Source organism: Schistocerca serialis, chromosome 11, assembly GCF_023864345.2.
Source record: "Schistocerca serialis cubense isolate TAMUIC-IGC-003099 chromosome 11, iqSchSeri2.2, whole genome shotgun sequence".
Lineage (NCBI taxonomy): Eukaryota > Metazoa > Arthropoda > Insecta > Orthoptera > Acrididae > Schistocerca > Schistocerca serialis.
The window spans coordinates 175,891,752-175,913,015 of NC_064648.1; the positions used below are offsets into that span (position 1 = coordinate 175,891,752).

At 41.5% G+C, this 21,264-nt stretch overlaps 1 protein-coding gene across 4 annotated transcripts in view; it reads left to right on the forward strand.

Annotated features, from left to right (window-relative positions):
* The window catches only part of LOC126427106 (uncharacterized), a 250,867-nt gene that overhangs the window by 198,497 nt on the left and 31,106 nt on the right, over positions 1-21,264 (forward strand). For all 4 annotated transcript variants that reach the window (XM_050089322.1, XM_050089321.1, XM_050089320.1 and 1 more), the window contains 2 exons: positions 7,849-7,886; positions 17,235-17,549. In XM_050089322.1, the coding sequence (XP_049945279.1) occupies positions 7,849-7,886; positions 17,235-17,549 (353 nt within the window). The remainder of the gene's footprint in view (positions 1-7,848; positions 7,887-17,234; positions 17,550-21,264) is intronic.

Genomic DNA, 21,264 nt, shown 5'->3' on the forward strand with positions numbered 1-21,264 from the left:
TAGGCGTGAAACCTACAGCTTGTTGTTGAGGAGGAGGTCACTCTGTTCAGGAATATCCTGGGTGAGAAAGAGGTTCGAAAATGTCGTCACGTTACAGAGCATCCTGAGGAGGTATGTTTACATCTGACATCGGGTCGTACCAAGCTATTACTGCGCGCTTAGTACGGAGTAATGTATTTTGCGCAGAACTAATGGCGATTTGTGAAAGTTCATTTTAAAGATGGCATCTTCAAAAGTAGTATTTAAAAAAAATGAATGGCTGTGAAATTAAATTAAAGCTCTTATAATACAATACAGTGAGGAGAAAGAAGATTGCAGTTAGTTACTACCCCCGATCGGGATTATCGTTAAGGCTGTGACTTGGCATACTTTCCTACACTTCCGAACACTGCAAGTGTGTAAAATACTTGGCTGTGACCCAACATGCTGTCAATGAAAATCTCTCTTTCCACATTATCGCTACGTTACGGGATCAATAACTTTGAGTACAGTCCTTGTCTCCTGCTTTGTTTCGACGCTAACGTTTGGCGGTAATCTGTATAAAAAATTATATTAAAGGTTGTTGTAATGTCAAAAAAAACTTAAAATGCTGGGAATGTTGGAATGTGGAATCATTAATGATAGGAAAGGATTGAACTGAGAAAACAGGACTCCTGTCGGTACCAACAAACAAGCGGGAAAACATAAAATTCAGGGACGTTAAAACGTGGTTGAGCTGTGGCGGGTTTGCTGGCATCGGATGTCAAATTCCTGGCACACTAGCTCGAACTGTCGTGTGGTGTCCCTCTGTCATGAGGCCACCGAGACCTTCGCTCGAGGTTGTCGACGGGGGACAGGGTGTGGAAGCGTGCCGGGCCCGTGACCCAGAGGCCGCGGGTCGAAACCGCGCTCTGCTGTCACTCCCCAACTCCACGCCACGACACACCGAGTCCCCTGTAGACCACCTCGAACAGAGATCTTACTGGCCTCGATCCAGAAGGACACGAAATGACAGATCGACCCAGTGGTGTCAGGACTTCGAACGGCGACGCCGGCAACCCCGCCACGGCTCGGAGGTTTTAACGTATATATTTAGTGAGGCAAACTCGACAGTGTACAGCCGACTTGCCGTTATTGAAAGTAGACACAGGGTCCAGATTTCGTGGGATTATGTTGGCTCAGGTTTCACCCTACTGTAGGTGCATCAGTGGCATAGACTTCTGAAGCGTTTGCAGAAATAATCTGTTATGTTGTGGAGTGAGCAGTGCTACTCTGTAGTCGTGGCCAAGTGCCCTCTGTGGAAGTCACAGCTGCACTGTACCCTGAGGGTCTTAGAGCATGTGGATAGCTTTACGGCTTCATTTCTACATCTGCATCTACATCTATACTCCGCAAGCCACCCAACGGTGTGTGGCAGAGGGCACTTTACGTGCCACTGTCATTACCTCACTTTCTTGTTCCAGTTGCGTATGGTTCGCGGGAAGAACAACTGCCGGAAAGCCTCCGTGCGCGCTCGAATGTCTCTAATTTTACATTCGTGATCTCCTCGGGAGGTATAAGTAGGGGGAAGCAATATATTCAATACCTCATCCAGAAACGCACCCTCTCGAAACCTGGCGAGCAAGCTACACCGCGACGCAGAGCGCCTCTCTTGCAGAGTCTGCCACTCGAGTTTGCTAAACATCTCCGTAACGCTATCACGCTTACCAAATAAACCTGTGACAAAACGCACCACTCTTCTTTGGATCTTCTCTGTCTCCTCCGTCAACCCGATCTGGTACGGATCCCACACTGATGAGCAATACTCAAGTATAGGTCGAACGAGTGTTCTGTAAGCCACCTCCTTTGTTGATGGACTCTCCCAATGAATTTCAACCTGGTACCCACCTTACCAACAATTAATTTTATATGATCATTCCACTTCAAATCGTTCCGCACGCATACTCCCAGATATTTTACAGAAGTAACTGCTACCAGTGTTTGTTCCGCTATCATATAATTGTACAATAAAGGATCCTTCTTTCTATGTATTTGCAATACATTACATTTGTCTATGTTAAGGGTCAGTTGCCACTCCCTGCACCAAGTGCCTATCCACTGCAGATCTTCCTGCATTTCGCTGCAATTTTCTAATGCTGCAACTTCTCTGTATACTACAGCATCATCTGCGAAAAGCCGCACGGAACTTCCGACACTGTCTACTAGGTCATTTGTATATATTGTGAAAAGCAGTGGTCCCATAACACTCCCCTGTGGCACGCCAGAGGTTACATTAACGTCTGTAGACGGATCTCCATTGAGAACAACATGCTGTGTTCTGTTTGCTAAAAACTCTTCAATCCAGCCACACAGCTGGTCTGATATTCCGTAGGCTCTTACTTTGTTTATCAGACAACAGTACGGAACTGTATCGAACGCCTTCCGGAAGTCGAGGAAAATGGCATCTACCTGGGAGCCTGTATCTAATATTTTCTGGGTCTCATGAACAGATAAAGTGAGTTGGGTGTCACACTATCACTGTTTCCGGAGTCCGTGTTGATTCCTACAGAGTAGATTCTGGGTTTCCAGAAACGACATGATACGCGAGCAAAAAAGTGTCCTAAAATTCTACAACAGAGATGAGTACGCAGGAGGTATTATTCTTTCAGTGAATAGGAAAACACAATTTTTCAACATGTTGGACATAAACCTGCACACTGTTTTTGTATGAGCTAAACAGTCTTATGCTGAAACATAGTATTTCTTTGTCATGTCAGTCATCAGCAGACCTTCATGATAACAGTTGTACTGATATGAAATGAAATGGGTGTAGGTAGTAAGGGGAAAAATCTATCAAGTTACAAAGGTATGAAGTGATACCAGTGAGGAATGACTAACAATGCGCAACTCGAGTGTAATAAAAGTGTTGCGACTCGTGAAGATTTGTGTCGAATCGGGATTTTTCTGCTTTACACAAGTGGTTGCTGTAAACATCAGGTTATCTGAGCACACCGCCAGAGCTGACTCTCGAACTTACACTGGCAGTGGTTTCTGAATGTTACGTCGGTTAGATTTAATGTACTCGCATCTTCGTCGATTACATCACTGTTAGCGGTAATGTAAACCGACATGACGTGCACGTATTATTGACCTTGAAGGAGACACTCTTAAACCGAACATTTTTGTGCCATTTCTCATGGAAAATAGTACGGTCCCTTCCTTTTGAAGTAAAACACAGTGACTGGAATGAGCTGTCTCAATTTGTTGCAGAAGTGGCTTTTCCCACAACTTCAGGAGGAATCTGATGACTTCATTTTCCAACAGGATGAAGCTCCACCACTCCGGCACAACATTGTACGTCATTTTCTCAATGACACGCCTAGGGTGCACGGGACCCCTGAGACGCTGCCCGGCTTTCTCGGCATCAAAGATCGCCAGGCGTGACCCCGTTTGATTTTTTTTCTTGTGAGGTTATTTGAAGGAATGTGTGTTCATCTCTCCTTTACCTCATGATGTGGAAGGAGTGAAGAACAGAGTAACAACCGCCATAACTTCCGTAAAAGCAGATACATTGCGTAAAATATATGACAAATGTAGCTATTGTCTAGATGTTGTTCGTGCTGCTGCTGCTGCTGTGGACACGCAAAGCACTTGTAATGGCAAAGCTAGAATATTTAAGATTTTGTATTTTGCAATTTATCCCAGGTATGAAGTATGTTTTTATTAATAAATGTGGGATTTTGAAATTGGGACATTCATTTTGAAACACTCCGTATTTCCAACACAGTAGAGTAACTCAGAGTCCTGCATTGTATGTGCTAGTCTGGTGTTCCTATTTTGGAGCATCCTTATACTGAGGAGTGATCGAAGACATTTTTAAGATATAGCTGTTTGTTAACAAAATGAAGCTCACTTATAATGTCCTCGGATAAATATCCACACAACTAAATACAACAGAAATGTCTCCCCTTCGATGTTGTCTTCGACATCCCAAAACGATCCCCAGAGGTGTAGTAAGCAGCGGCTCAAAGACCTGAGATGTTACTGGGCCGGTGCTTGGCGTACGACAGCTGGTGTATTGCTGGTGAGGACAACTGGGACCTGGGCTGGGTCTTCTGGTGTGGAGCACCGAGATGAAATTGCAGGTACTTCCGACTTTAGCACCGGGACCGAACTGCCGATGCGGCTGGAAGGAAATGTCGGTACTGCCGACTAGAGGCGTGAGGCACAGTCTAGGGGTGGCCTTAACAGCCGGTGCAGACAGATATCAGCACGGCGCTGTGCGGGCGTGGCGTAGGAAAATATTGCCCTGCTGACAGTGCCCTCTGCTGCGACAGGCGCGGTGCCTGTTGGTGAGGTCGGTGCCCCCAGATGCTGTGGAGGCGACGTCTAACTCGGTGGTAAACGGCCCGGGCCACACCAGGAAAATATCTCAGTTCTGATGACAGACATTTATGCACGTCCGTACGGCGGGGCAGCTGCCCACATGACCTGCTCGGTCTGCGGAGGATTTGACTACTGGACGGATACGGTGAGATTTAAAACCGGTGGCAGTTAAAGTTTTTGTCAGGCCTGATGCTGTGTTCAAATAGCATAATACTTCAGGCAACTGATGGTGAGAGCCAGGAAATTGGTTTTTAGTCCCAGCCTGACACAAATTTTTATCAATTATTTATATTTATCAATTATTTATACTCATGCCTTCGATAAGTAATTAAGATACCAGATAACCTGCTAAAGCTTCGTCTTTTGTATTAATTTGTGGGCCACACCACATAGAGGAAACCTTTCTAGTCTCCCAGACCCCATGTCTGGTTCGAGTTCTTTGATGATACCTTCACAGACAGGCACTTTCTCCCAAACCTACTCCTCGGACGCATTTTCAGTGCCATATCCTGACACACCTCTGTATGTCACAGCACTCCCGATCAGCTCAAATGAACAGTCCTCCTAATCACCCAGTGTCATCCCAAACTGGAGCAACTGAACCGTGTGCTTTGCGAGGACTTCCGCTATCTATCACCGAGCCCGGATACGAGGGGCAAAGATACGAGCGACATTGCCTCCCAGTCCTTCCTGACACTCCCGACCTACGTGACATCCTGGTCCGTCCCTATGCCACACCCGTTTCCGACCCCTTGCCGCACGGATTATATCTCTGTGGAAGACCCAGGAGCGAGACCTGTCCGATTAATCCGGCCTTCGGAACTTTCTCCTATCCCGTCACCGGCTTATCCGAGCCCATCAGAGGCTCTCACCTTTGGAAGCAGCCAGGTCATATACCAGATCTGCTGGAATTTCAGCACAGAATTTTACACAACCACCAGCCAACTGTCCACTCGAGTGAATGGCACCGCCAAACTGTGGCATAGGCAGAGTTGACTGTCCAGTGTTGGAATATTCTACTGACCGTAACATGCTTGATTTCAATAGCTGCTTCACATCCTGTGCCAGATGGATCTCCCCACTCCCCCGGAGCACCATCTTTTCTGAACGATACACGTGGAAGTATCCTCGCAACGTATCTTCATTCCTGTGCTTCTCCTGGCCTCGATCTCCTATAACCCTGTCCCCCTTTGTCAGTTCTATCAACCCCTCCCAATTTACATTGACAGGGATACGTGCTGCACAAACTAGTCAGCTCCAGTAACCTGTCACACATTCCTGTCCTGTGCAGCTTCTGGATCTCTCTCCTGCATTCTGGTCTCTCATGCCTGTTGGCTTTTTCTGAACTGTCAGCTGCCCTGACCTAATCCTCCCTTTCTCTGTCCTGCGTTCTTTCACTCTTCTCCCACCTCACCTGACAAAATGCACCCCTCACCTAGTCTACCTGCATTGTGTATTTAGCCAGTGTGCAAAATAAAAAGACCAAATAAAGTGATATTGAAAAGGAAATGTGCACCTCTCCAACAAGGAAATGTCACCAACTAGCAAATAACAATTGTTGTCAATGGTGGTGGTGGTGGTGGTGGTGGTGGTGGTGACATGACATGACATGATATTTTGAGAATGTGTAAAAAGAGATATGAAGTCTGTTAAGGGGGGGGTAGGACGTGAAACGGGCCGACTTGGAGCAGGAGAGGCACCACAGGACATTTTAATTTACACTGTCTATACTTTTACAAATACATTCATAAAACTTTGTCAGCATGACCAGGAAGGATTCAGGATTCACACTCATAGCAGAGGAAGTTCAAAAACATAATAAAACAATTTTTTACATATGAAATTTCATCATTTTTTCACTTGGTATTGGCTGCATTTGTTGCTGTAGGTACACTTTTCTTCATAATTAAGACAGATTCTCCGATGAATTTTGTACAGCATACAAACCGTACTTACAGGTGTATGAAACTCTAGAATTTCCCAAATCTGTTAAAATTCATTTTTCCGTAGATTAAATAAATTCTAGAGTTTCATACACCTGTAAGTATGGTTTGTAAGATGTGCAAAATTCATCGAGGAATCTCTCTTACTTATGAAGAAAAATGTACCTACAACAACAAATGCAGTCAACAGTAATTGAAAAAAAAATCATGAAATTTCACATTTTAAAAATATTATTTTTTCGTATTTTTGAACTTCCACTGCTATGAGTGGGAATCCTGAATCCTTCCTGGTCTTGCTGACAAAGTTTTATGAATTTATTTGTAAAAGTATAAACAGTACAAATTAATATGTCCTGTGGTGCCTCTCCTTCTCAAAGTCGGCCCGTTTGACGTCCTACCCCCTTTAACATAATAAGCAGTTGATGTATTGTATTGTGTGTGGTTTACATAGTTTAACAGTTTACAATATACAGTGGAATCTTGTTAATACATTTTATAAGGACCACAGATTTTGAATGTCATTAACAGGAAAACATATTGCCAAAAAATACATAATTTGGTAATGATTTGATTTTTTTTTCAGCAGTCAAAATGCGTAGCTAAGAGTAGCACACGTGGGATAATATGCAACCACATAACCACACTTTCGGACGTCCTATATCAATAAGTTATAATTGTAAATGCGCCTTTGTGAGAATATGTTTGGAACATCACACGCAGAAATTCAAAATTGTGTATTAGTATACAAGAAGCAAAAATATTTTAATTATAGTGACTTTGGTGATATCCGTGCACACTTAAGCCGTCAGCCAGTCGGAATGCAGGAACGTCACTTGACATGAGAGCATAGCCTCTAGGCAGAATATGAACCTATATTTTAGGAGTGGATCTAAAAGACTTAGATATTTAATTTCCGTTTGAGTCAGTTTTATTTTTAACAGACTTCGTGTGTGGATTTTTATCCAGTTATTGCCCCTCTATCTTCTTATCCATGGTGTATCAGTACACTGTTCGACACACAAAAACAAAATCGTGCACGGAGAGCTAATCGAACACTGATTTCCAGTATATGGCACACAAACAAAGAAAGACCAGCCACTGAATTGACTTTGGTTTATCATTTATGTTCGGCCACAACAACATTGCTCCTATCTACGATTGGCACTTGTCGGTACGTTGTAAGTTGTCGGAGCTACTGCTGACCTATACGAGCTGTAGCAGTGTATTGTACTTCTGCATGTAAATTGTTCATTTCTACTGTAACTTACGATGTGCACAGTTGCCAGCACTGAAAAACACCGTCAAATTTGAACGCGCTTAGTGGGGAGGGTTGTTTAATGCAGTTGGAATTCAGACTTCCGAAAATGGACATATTTTGCGGGAACACGTGGTAGTGAGGAATGTACTAATGAGATTCCACTGTACATTCTTTTCTGCTTTGATCCCTAGTGTCACGTAGGGATCTTGGGGAATAATAATCTACAACTTTAAGTATAGTTTTATTTGTTTGCTGTAAAGTCTCACTGAATTTGTGATCTGAAACCACTTCCATTTGTTCCAGGAGGCAGCCGCCGAAGGACACTTTTCAGATATTACAGAGTAAGAGTTTTATTATTTTACTGACACATTTATTTTTCTAAGATTGCCCAGAAAGTAATGCACCGCATTTTTTTCTCCTCGGCGAAAAACAATGCTACAAATGTGAAACATTACGTATGTATTATTTGAAGTCTCCTGAATGAGCACGACAAGTTTCCGACGGATAGTGTAGCTGTAGTACAGTTTCAAAATGGCATCTGTAGGTGATGTATGTTACAAGCAATGTGCCGTCATTGAATTTCTCACTGCATAGAAAGAAACTGTGGGGTGTGAAACTTCCTGGCAGATTAAAACTGTGTGCCGGACCAAGACTCGAACTCAGGACCCTTTGCCTTACGCGGGCCAAGTGCAAGGTACGCAGGAGAGCTTCTGTAATGTTTGGAGGGTAGGAGACGAGGTACTGGCAGAAGTAAAGCTGTGAGGACGGGGCGTGAGACGTGCTTAGGTAGCTCAGTCGGTAGAGCACTTGCCCACAAAAGGCAAAGGTCCCGAGTTCGAGTCTCGGTCCGGCACACAGCTTTAATCTGCCAGGAAGTTTCATATCGGCACACGCTCCACTGCAGAGTGAAAATCTCATTCTGGACTGTGGGGTTTATTCACAAATGCATGTGCAAAGTCTACAGAACATCTGCTGTCGACAGGAGTACAGTTAATCGCTGGGCACGGAGGGTGAGGTTATCAGAAGGCAATTCGGCGGAGCTCCACGATTTGCAGCTGTTGGGGAGACCATCCACAGCGGTCACACCTGACCTGGCCCCCTCAGAATTCCACTTGTTTGGGCCTTTAAAGGATGCCATTCGTGCAAGACCTTTTGAGGTCGATGAGGAGGGAATTCGCACAGTGAAGCACTGGCTCCGCCTCCAGGACGAGGATTGGTACCGACAGGGCATACACGCACTTGTTTAGCACTGGAGGAAGGCTGTAGAATGGGATGGAGATTACGTGGAAAAATAGGGTGTATAGATAAAGCACCAATCTTTCGTGTATGTAATTCTCATTATGTTCGGTAAAGAATAGTTGAAGAAAAAAAAATGTGGTGCGTTATTTTCTTGGCAACCGTCATATGTGGCAGATTTGGAGCCTTCATGCTTTCTTCCACATCTGTCCAGATCATCCAACAGAAATTATCACCAATTGCAAGGCAACAGTGAGGTAATTGCTGGGGTGGTTCCTGAACACGGCCCATTTCTTTCCCATATGTCTATGATTCAAACTTGTGCTTATATTCTAGTGACAATTGTTGTGAAGAGGTCATTGAACATTTATCTGCCATTTTGAGATTCATTTTCCATATAACTTTACTTTGTGCACAGAAAATAAACATTCAGTCAAGGGAAAGATTCCAGGACCACAATTAACTTTCTGCTTAGCAAGCTTATCTCCACTTCTTGTGATCCGTTGCTTCCTCCTGCAGTTCGCCATGTTTGCAAGCTGCCTTGCAGTCACCCAGGAGCCGAGTCCTTTTGTCTTCCTGCTTTTTCCCTTCCCTGTTACATATCCGTAAGTAATGGTTTCTATGATCTTATTTTGCTACAGATACGCCTTAACTCACTTTTTCTCTCTAAGCTACCTATTTTATACCAATCTTCTTAGGATCCTTTAAAATGTCACCAAGTGCAGCCAAACCAGTTGCTGTTGTAGATCACTTATGATTAGTTTCATTCTTTGGTGTACCTGTTTAATATATAACCATGCCTCTATCACAGATTTCTCAAAATTGAAATTGCTATCAGGGCCAACTACGTATCCTATAAAATGAAGTTCATCAGTATTCACTTCATGATTACCATTTAATAAAATTATTCTCACACAAACAGTAACACACTAGATTTTGATGTAATAACAAGAAAGCTCAATTTTATTCACAGAGGGTGACCTGCACAGATGTTTCCCTCAAAACAATGTGTGAGTAACTGCAAAATATCCGTTGAAATATACGAACCCAGATATCCATTAATAGATAGCTCCACTCAATCTGTGACATACCACAGGTTTTTGCTCCCACTCCCTCCAAACACTCAACACTGCTGGTCCCACACGCAGTGATCAGGGTACACGGTCAAGTTGCTTACTATCTGTTACGGCTGGATGTCGACTGCTGTCTCTTTTGGAAGACTCTTCAGAAAGAGAGTTTTTACAGGTTACATCAGTACTCCACAAGCCACCTGATCGTGTGTGGGAGAGGTTACTTCCGGTACTCGTAACTTATCTTCCCCCCCCCCCCCCCCCCCTTCCACTACCGCATGGAAAGTATGATTATTGGTAAACCACTGTATTTGCTCTGAATTCTTGGAATTTCTGATCATGATCATTTAGTGAGAAGTATATGTGAGGAAGTAATATGTTGTCTGACTTGTATCCTTTCTCTCTCTTCTATCAGTCCTATCTGGTAGGGATCCTAGATCGACAAACAGAACTCAAGAATCAGTTTAACAAGCACCTTGTTAGCCACTTCCTTCGTGGTTGAGTTACATTCCCTTAAGATTCTTCCTATCGATCTGTCTGGCATCTGCTACCTGTTTCGTGTCTTCATTTTGCTTGAGGTTGCTCTGGATAGTTACTACTAGATACTTTATGGTAGGTACTGTTTGCAGCAGTTTCTCATCAGTAGTGTATTTCTAAAAGTTTATTTTTCCTATCTTCCCTGTAGGATACAACATAATGCTTCGTGCACTATACAGGCTGAGCCATTTGTCTTGACCACCCTAAATAACTGTTAGTCCAGATGAAAATTACAAAAAGTTTCAAGAAAGTGTTCTTTACCCGAACGGGGGACACCAATCAGAGTGATTGCCTTCATTGTAGCTTTGTTTTTTTTACAGAGATATGAACAGTGGTATGGATTTTTTAAATGGCACCCTGTATTTAATATTTGGTAATTCATTTCTGCCACTAGGCATGTATAGCACAACTCATTGCCAATTGTCTGCAGCTCGTGGTCTAGTGTCTAGCGTTGCTGCCTGTGGATCACGGGTGCCTGGGTTCAGTTCCTGGCCAGGTTAGGGATTTTCTCTGCCCGGGGACTGGGTGTTTGTGTTGCCCTCATCATTTCATCATCATCATCATCGTTTGTAACGAACGGTTGGTAGATTGGGCTGTGTAAAAATTGGGCTGTGTAAAAATTGGGCTGTGTAAAAATTGGGCTGTGTAAAAATTGGGCTGTGTAAAAATTGGGCTGTGTAAAAATTGGGCTGTGTAAAAATTGGGCTGTGTAAAAATTGGGCTGTGTAAAAATTGGGCTGTGTAAAAATTGGGCTGTGTAAAAATTGGGCTGTGTAAAAATTGGGCTGTGTAAAAATTGGGCTGTGTAAAAATTGGTACTTTGTACGGGCACTGACGACCCAGTTGAGCGTCCCACAAACCGATCGTCATTATTGCCAGTTCAGTGCCACCTGTGTTGTTGACCTGGCTTGCTCTGTTCGTATGCATTGATTGTTTCTGCTAACGCTGTTTTGTTCTCGTTTCGTTTCTTGAGATGGCAGGTTTCAGTGAACAATGTGGAGCTGTGAAATTTTGTTTTCTACTCGGTAAAAATTATGGTGATACTGTTTTAATGTTGAAAATAGCTTACCGAGATGACAGTATGGTAAAACTCGAGTGTAAGAGTGGTTTGCTCTATTTAAAAATGGTGACGTGTCAATTGTTGACAAATCTCATTCCAGACATCCGTCGACTGCCCAAATCGAGAAAAATATTGAAAAAGATTAGAGAGCTTGTGCTTCCAGACCATCAACAGACAATTCGTCAAATGTCAGAGATTAGTGGGCTATCGTGGAGCTCATTTCAGCGAATTTTAATCGAAGATTTTGGAATGAAAAGGGTTGCTGCCAAGTTTGTTTCTCGGGTTTTGACTGAAAATTGAAAGAAATGTCGAGTTGAAACGTTTCGTGCTTCGAAATGACAGCTCGAAACTGCTCCACACACCTTACTCGCCTGTCCTGGCTCCTTGCGACTTTTTGTTATTTCCGTGCATAAAAAGGGACATGAAAAGACGACAGTGTGACAGCATTGGAGAAGTTTAGAAAAAAACAGAGGAGGAGCTGTCAGCCATTTCTATAGATGGCTACAAAAATGTTTCAGACAGTGTAAGCACCGGTGGGGCAAGTGTATTAGTTGTAATGGAGAGTATTTTGAGGGGGATGAAGTTGTTTTGTAAACAATTTGAAATCGTGTAACTTTTTTACACCCTCATATTGCACAATTCAACTATCTGTCCAAATACAAACCCACTGTGAGGCCCTTTGAAGCTCTGTCAGGTGCTAATAACGATGCCTTACACGAGTCCACATCACCTACACGATCACTCGACACCTGATGCTATTCACGCCCCTTATTTATCCTACCGCGCCATGTAACAACTCCGAGCACTGACAGCACTAATGCAGTCGGGTAACCGTTCTATTTGTCGGAGATAATTATATCTCTTAATCATTTATCTACCTGTAGGAGACGCGTACACGTACTGCGATTTCTCGGTGTTGAACTTTTTTGGTCGAGCAGTGTACTAACATTACTGTCGGTACTACAGTCTCTGTGAGTAAAATTGTTACAGCTCCGTTTATATTTGTGTATTAATGTAGATCAAAACAGCAGAATGTTGTCTCTGCTGCTACCCTGGTCAGCAACCATTGTCTGCAGGGTTTCTCAGGCCTCAGCTGAGTTTCTTCTGTGGAAACCAATTGCACCATTCACTTTAACCTCTGTGAAGTTACATTTCCGTTATTAATCGCGCCCGTACGACAGACAGTTGTGAAAACAGTTTTGTTCGGTTGTCACTGTTCTTGGTCGCCTGTTGTCCGCCTGTACGGCATGTCGTTTTGCAGGATGTCGGCGTGCTGACGTACAGTCAAATTCCTCGGGCAGTCCTTCTCGGTCTCCCTACGTACTGCGGCTGCGGTACAGTCGGGCACACCGGGCCGACACTTTCCTCGACACTCCTTCGGGCCTGGTGATACTGTATTTACTCGAATCTGAGCCGCACCTGAAAAGTGAGACTCGAAATCGAGGAAAAAAAATTTTCCCGTATCTAAGCCGAACCTGAAATTTGAGACTCGAAATTCAAGGGGAGAGAGAAGTTTTAGGCCGCACCTCCAAATCGAAACAAAGTTGGTCCATTGTAATATGAGACAATTTAGGTCGAATGAATGACGTTACAGCTACAGTAGTTTGGTTCGAGTCGTAAGCTTAGCAGTTAAGCTTTACAAGGTAGCCATTGCTATGCGTCAGGCGCTCCATCCGTATTGATACGGGTACCCTTCCTTTTCCACGTGCTTCGTCTGGTTTGAATTGATTGCTTATTTTTCTTTGATCTGGTACGTGTAGTTTTCTTTGTTATAGGTTTTTAAGTCACCTTAAGCTGAAAATGCATTACTGTACTGTGTCATGCATTATTTGTCGCATTCTGATAATGAGTGTTTACGACCTGTCGCCACTCGCGGCATGGCTTGCTTTTGTGCGCGCTACCGCTGCTTACAATTTAAAAAAAAAAAGAGAGAGGAATCGTCTCATTAGCGAAACAATGGCAAGAGACTGCTATTTGTTGTTACTTACACTGCTGCTCTCTTTGATAATGATCAACAAGAACCAAATAATACACTGTGTATGAGAGAAGATGTTCTGAGCGAGAGTCTAGCGAAAATTTTTCTCCATCTGAAAATCTTTGCAGATGCCTCTTTAGTACATTACATTCTGCACAGAAATTAGAGTCATCTTAGACTTAAAAATCTAGTCAGTTGCCTTGCTTCATTTCTGACTGTATCACTATTCAGCATAAGAATAACATCAATATAAACATGACATGATATGTATATTCTTCCGCGTTTGCTGTTGTCTCACTCTAGTTTCGTAGTTTATCAGGCAGACAGGATTTAAATGAGATAGCAGCAAACATGAAAGAATACATGGCAAAATGTTTATATTCATATTATTCTTATGGTGAAGAGAATACTGCATCTGATTCACAATTCATAGAATTTCCTATTAGCAACCATCTATTCTCACAAGTAGGAAAAAATTCAGAACGTAGAGTTGGCCATATTGACAAACATCCCAAACAGTCTTGCCAGTCGGTTTTTCGTAGTACATTGAAATGCTGCTACATTCGAAGATGAACTATAAGGAATTTGTATTTACTTCATTGGATAATGTATGAAAATGCAGTGGATTTCCCATAATATTCCTGTAATTCATCAATTACTTTGTCTGTTAGTCTTCCAGCACATTTTATTGTCTAGGCATCAGACAGTTTTGTATTACGCAGTTTGTTTTTTAGGTTTATTTGTAATTCCAACTTCAGAGACATAGCAGTAGGCACAAAACACAGCAACTCACAGTCTTCTAGACTTTGTAGTTCCCAAGATATGACTGCTCAACTGCGGCAGTATATGCATAGCCGCAAAATTTGACAGTCACATGTCAACATTCTAAACATTATTTGAAGGTCTCACAATCGTCTGATTTTAATGCATTATATAAAAATGTTCAGGAAAGTCCAAAGTTAATTATGGAGTAGAAAACAGAAAGTGTCAAATTTCAATGAATTTCACGTACAATGTCTCCTTAAGCTTTTGCAGACATCAGGAAATGCCATCTGCTGGAAATTTTTTTTTAGATATTTTCTTTTTTGTGGTATTGTTTCTTGCACCATAGCTGCAGACAGATTGTCAACTTATGTCTTGACTTACCCTTGAGATCTCAAAATTTGTCAGGGAAAAATGGTTAAATTTGTCTGGCTATCAGGGACTTTGACTTCCAGAAACTTGGCAACCCTGGTTTAACGGGTCACCTGTTATCCTTAATTTTAAATATCAGTCTGTTCTCACAAGAGCGCACACACGTTCAACGTTTTCATTGGCTTTTGAAGTTGGAGGTTCTAACAACCCTACCATGTCAAAGGTCAAAAATTAATTATGATTGTAGTGTTGCTCAAGCTGCTAAATATTGCATTTTTGGGCAACAGCAAAGTTATATTATGTGGCAGGAGTCATTAGAGCACAGTTAATAAAGTCATTTCTTGAAATAATGGATAAACTAGGCGCTCATCTTTTCGTGTTTCCCACGCTGGTCTCGTTGTGAACTCATGGCTCAATCGTCGAAAATCTAGGTAGTGATGATTCCAAGCTCGGATGGAAAGAGCCTAGGTGTTATTCTGCGATATTCGAAAGTTTTATAGATTTGTTTCATAAACCATTCTTGAAGATTAAACTTTTCCAAGTTAGGACAATGGTGGTGCAAAAAAGTAATCAGTATTCCGAATTTAAGTTACGCTTCTTTTTTATTACTTTTGTTGCAATGTGACTTCACAATATAAAAAATACTTAAAAATATCTTCCTCACTGTTGAAGTTCACATTTCATGAACTGACTACAATTTGCGTCTTTTTAACACGACGACCAAAGCTCGACTCTCTAATAACCGCTTAACGCACCCAAAAATCAGAGTTACAAGTACGTCAATGATCATAGTGACAAAAGAAAGAATCCACATAAGAAAAGTATCATTGCAATATATACATATCGATGTATCGAAGTACCTCTACATTAATGAAATCAAATCTGAATGTCGTCACAGAAATATGTTAACTATTTTACAGAAACACAGCAGAATATTGTCGGTATCGAGAGGTCGAGGTGAGGTGCCGTAATGGTTACGTAATTCTAGTACCGTTACAAGGTCTCACTGAGTGAGGTTCATCTTAAACGCATTCTCTGCCTTCCAAAAATGATTTGTGGCACGAAAAACGTTTGCTCTTAACGAGGAATGTTCCCTGTAGGCACGTTCCAACTTTTCGAAGGCAGCACTTGGCAGATTCCCCAGATTTAACACAAAAGTCGATTGCATAACATTGCTCTAAATCCCGTTCTTCCAGCTTCTTAACACGCACTGAGAACACATCACTGGTGGCCCTCTCAAATATCACGTGTTGGCTGTGAGGGGCTGAAGCTTGGGACTGAGCATCTGGAGGGTGTGAACACACCGATCTGCACCAGTAGAACAACACGGCAGTGCCAGATCGCTCGCAGTAGTGTCAGTCTCATTACTTTTCTGATATCATTCTGCTTGACGAGTGAAAAAATCTCACTTTTAGTCTCTCCCCGTTCTGCCAATGTTTCCCATTTGTTATGCCGTTTTGTCATCATCGTCAGTTATCTGCTATATTAGCAGGTCCTTTGCCTCTCCATTTTCTGCGATCCATTGCTTTCTTCTTAAGGCTGCTGTATGTCGTACTGTCCATCCTGTCATGCAGTATCTGGAATCTCTTCCTTCCTCGCTTTCTTTTCCCTTCTACATAATCTTCTAAAACTGTTTTTATCAATCCGTCATTCTTTCTTAATATATGCCCGATCCAATTTCTTTTTCTTCTCTTTATTACATCTAGTAACTGTCTTTTTCTCTCCCACTCTTCTCAGTACCTCTTCATTTTTTACTCTGTCCATCCAGCTTATTCTTTCCATCTTCCGCCATGTCCAGATCTCAAAAGCCTCCAGCCTTGCTCTGTCTTTTTTCCTCACAGTCCACGTTTCAGCGCCATGTAGAAGAACACTCCATACGAGGCATTTTATGAGTCTCTTCCTGAGTTCTCTGTACAGACCGCTGCAGAAAATCCTCCTTTTCTTATAAAACGCCTCTTTTGCCATTGCTATCCTTGTTTTAATTTCTGTGGTGCACTTCCAGTCGGTGTCTATCCTGCTTCCAAGATACTTGGAAAGTTTGCACCTGTTCTAGTATTTCTCCATTCAGCATAATTTTTATTTCCTTATTTCCTCCTAGTGCCAACACTTTTGTTTTATTTTTTTTTCCGTTAGTATCAATGGTGTCCACCAAATCCTGTAATTCTTTTCGCCTGTTGCTAGAAGGACCATGTCATCAGCAAACCTCAAACACCCTATTCTTCTTCCTCCAATTTCAACTCCTTTGTCATCTAATGAGCATTGGTCAATCGTATTTTCCAAGTAGAGGTTGAAAAGAGTAGGTTACAGACAGCATCCTTGTCTTACTCCTTTTCCTAGTCTGATCCAGTCTGTACTGTCTCCTCTCACTTTAACTGAAACTTTTTGATTAAGATATAATGAGTTTATAAGTCTTCTGGTTTTCCAGTGCACTCTCTTTTCCCTTATTATAGTCGCCACCTTGCCCCAAACCACACTGTCAAATGCCTTTTCTAGATCGATGAAGCACATATATAGGTCTTTCTTTTTGAATAAACCTTTCTCCCGTTTTGTATTAACTTTTTTTGTTTCGGCCTGAGTTCCAGGTATCGTTCATACTTGTTTGTATGTTCCTCAATAACTACTGTAGAGGTCCACGAATCTCTACTCATCGAATACTGTCTCTGTCCCACTGAAACAGCACCGCCATCCTGACACCGACCGGCCACTCGGTTTCTGAGGCTGGCAGCACCGGGCAGACTGTCCCCGATTTGTCTCACGCCGGTGGCGGCCGCTGCGAGGAGGACTCCACAGCGTCGGACACGGCGTCGTCGACAGGCGACACTGCTGCTCTGACCTCGGCCGACACTGGGGGTATCGCCGAGAGCGGCGGTGTCGACGGGCTGGGCGAGGAGCGGCACCTCGACGGCACGGGCTCGGCCGGTACTGCCGACACGACGCAGCCGACCTGCTACGTGGAGATCATCGCTAAGGCCATATTGCGTTCGCCGGAAAGGTTGGTAGCGGCATTAAAATGTGATAAATCCTTTTGTGAAACTTCACTACCCGGTTCTTAAAGTATGCCGCGGCAGTTTGGTTCTATCCGCGGTGTGCTATATGTACGGTAGGCACAAGTTTGTGGTCGTTCAGTCGTCAGCCGTAAGGTGCTTTGAAGTGTTTCTCCAGGTGTTTGACTTGTCAGCTGATATTGTATTGGGATAACTGCTTTGCCTAACGTTGACGATGACGCGATTTCTCGTCGTCGGTATTTTGACTGGCTCGTTGCGACCACCACGATTTCCTCTACTGTCCCGGCTCACTTATTGTCTCCTTGTTACAAAAGAGTCTTCAGCTAATAGTCTTACAAATTGTGCAAATGAATCGTACAAAATTACTTTACGTTATGCCAGACAGTGACACCTTCTAACTAATTTTTGAATTGTTGCTGATTTACAGCATGAAATATTTTAATATAATTTGGAATGTTCATTTGAGATATAATGTAGAGTATAAATTATTTTTATTGACGGAAAGTTTTAAGATTTGGTATTAGAAATGTTTCCTTATTGACAGTAAGGAGTATATTTTATAATAAAGTTATTACATAGAAATGTTAACTGTGTAATAGAAAAACTAGGTTAACATGAAATATAAGGGAGTTAGAATTGAAATACGGTACTAACAAATACATGAAATAACAGGTATTTGTATTGAAAAGTGCTGTTTGCTACTTAAGTACGGGCTATTCAGCTGCTGGATGGTGTGATATGATAAGATGCAGTTTGTGTCATCTGATTCTGTCACACTACATAACACTCCCCTCCCCAAAATCCACTAGAATATTGCACGTAAAATTTATACTCAAAACACTATTAGGATATGTGTGGAGCAGAATAGGAAGTGTATTACAAACTTTAAAAAGACTTCTCTCTTTTGTTATATAATACATAAGTGTTTAACAATATAAAAGGTTTGTGTATGAGCATTGTACTCAAAGTAACATAATTTCATAGAGAAAATTGGCAAAATAATACTTTTGATGTTCCAGATACCCGTTTTTAGTCTCACAGTCTCAAAGTTGTTTCCGTAGCACGTATACAGAAAGTCACCATAGTGTGTCCCACATTTCATCGACCTGACCAGCTAATTTTATGGGTCGTGCCATCATGGTGTATCTGAAATTCATCTTGACCCTCATTACAAAATTATCCAGTCATAGCACAAGTGTAAAACAACAAACAATGTTTATTAAGCAGTGCTCAAGTGCAAAATGTCAAATAACACCAGTAAACGAAAGGATTAATCTAGCTTTATTAATCCTGGCTGAGTTTCTGTCTTCTGTCATATAATAATATTTAATATACACGTTTTCCTCAGTATTGCAGTCTTTCTGTGCGTGCATCAGTGCAAATGAATCTTCACAAAATTTGTACAAAGTGTGTTCGTAATACAGTGATACGTATGACAAGGTAGTGAGACAGTAGAATAGTAATATTTATGTGGCTATTATAGTCCACATATGTGTTTGAAACATCATAAATCTGTGTAAATATTCATACATAAAATACAAATAATCTTTCAATAGGCAGTTTAATTAATGAGTGATTAGAAGTGTAAATTATTGATGGTTAGAAAACCGGATAAAAAGTGGGAAATTGGGAATGGCTATCAATGTGGCTATCAGTGTAAAGTAAGGCTGCCAATGTAGCTGATGAGTGACAAATGTTATAAATAATCAGGTTAGCAATACGGATAGATGTGTGACAAGTGTAGTAACTAATCAAATGGCTAACAAATTTATTTAGTTCATCAGTTACAAGTGAGGTAATCAATTGTAACACTAGCAAATGCAGCTGCTTGTATGATTGCGAGCCAGTGTAATGTGAAATACAAATTGTGCCTACTCTTAGGGAAAAGAGAAAAATGATAAAAATACAGGTTCTATCAAAAAGGATCATCTGATTTGACATGTTTACGTTTCTGAAACTAATGAACACATACAATGAAATTTTTTTTTTTTCAGTACAGCCCTCTTGAGATGCACAGCTTATGTCAATGCAGTATTCAGATTGTTCCCACACTACAGTGAGCATGTCATGAATTACAGCTTCCACAGCTGTTGTTATGCAATGTTTCAGTTCATTTATTGTTGTTGGTAATGGAGAAATATAAACAGAGTCTTTTATAAACCCCCACAAGAAGTAATGACATACAGTCAGGTCTGGTGACCTTGGAGGCCAGTAATGTAAGGTTGAATCATTTGATTTGGTTCAGAGCGACCAATGCACTGTTCAGTAATCCTTTGGTTTAAAACTTCTCGCTCTTCCAGATGCCAGTGTGGCGGTGACCCATTCTAGCAGAAACTGTGTAAAACTCAAGAGTTTGCTTTCTCCAACAGTACATTGTTCATGCATGTATCTCAAATAACGTAATAGTTGTGATTTTTTTAAAATTGGGTGATTCTTTTCGATACACCGTGTATATATGTATACGTGTGTGTACAGCACAGATTTATCAGGTATGAATATCAGTCATTCCACCAGTCATTTCATAGTCCAGTGCAGATGTAATTACATCTAGAAAGAAAAATGATCTTATGACTAAATAGTTTATGTACAGATTTTTCGCAATTGGAATTACAATTACAAGCTTCTCCTACGTATGCGAATATATACATAAGCAGTGGCATGTCCCTGTAAAATGCTTGAGCATAGCAATTCCTTTCATTTCGTTTCTAGGGCTAGTTTAACTATCTAAATTACTGTCTACAGTTTACTTAAAGTGACATATATATTTGTCTAATTATGACAATTCATAATTCGGGTACCAAGTTTGCATTTCTAAAGTAATTTTCCCACTCTCCTAAATTTCATTACTTTCACTGCCTTTGCTGCATGGATTCCCCTCTAAACTACATTTTTGTCTCTGCATAAATAATAAAATGTAGGTAAATATTCATACAAGTTACCACAAGGCTTATTTAATTTCCATTTAATGCCCTCATCAGTCAACATTAATCTCTGCTTCATAGTTATAATTGTGGTAATTATCACTCAGTGCAGTGTTTCTGTATATTTTGTGGGTATAGTCATTCATTGAGTCAACATAGCTTATTTCAGCTTCAAGTTCTAACCATAAAATAGTGAAGTCCTTTGATTAGTTAGCATTTGGTAGCAGTGAATTACTCATTACAAAATATGTTTAGCATATTAAAGAAAGAAAAATGGTGTTAACTTTTCCATTAGAAAATGATTAGTTAATGCTTTGACGACTGTTTTTGCTCTCGTGCAGAGTGACAGGATGAAAGTAAAGGGATTTAAAGAATAATTCCACAGCCACAAAGACATAGTGGAATGTACATGTGGTTCACAGTAGCAGTCCAAAAAAAACCTCCTCTGTCATTTCATAAAGTCGTATTCGAATAATGTGGAATGGGGATACCTTAAATGAGATGGTTGACGGTTTTGCTTCTGGCGTTCTTTGAAGGTGTCGGGTACCTTCCCTTATTCATCTCTTCATGTTCCTAAAATAGACTGTCTCTGTAAATTATGCAAAACACTTTAGCAGCCAAAATGAGTCTAACTTAGGTGTTTGCACCAGATTAGTTCTGCTCTCTTAAGTATAACCTCCACTGTCTTTGATGCTGAAGCCCAAAGGCCTCTTTACTTCGCTTCACTCTGTTACCTTGTATGATCTTGATATTTTGGGGCAACCTTGTTCACTCACAAACA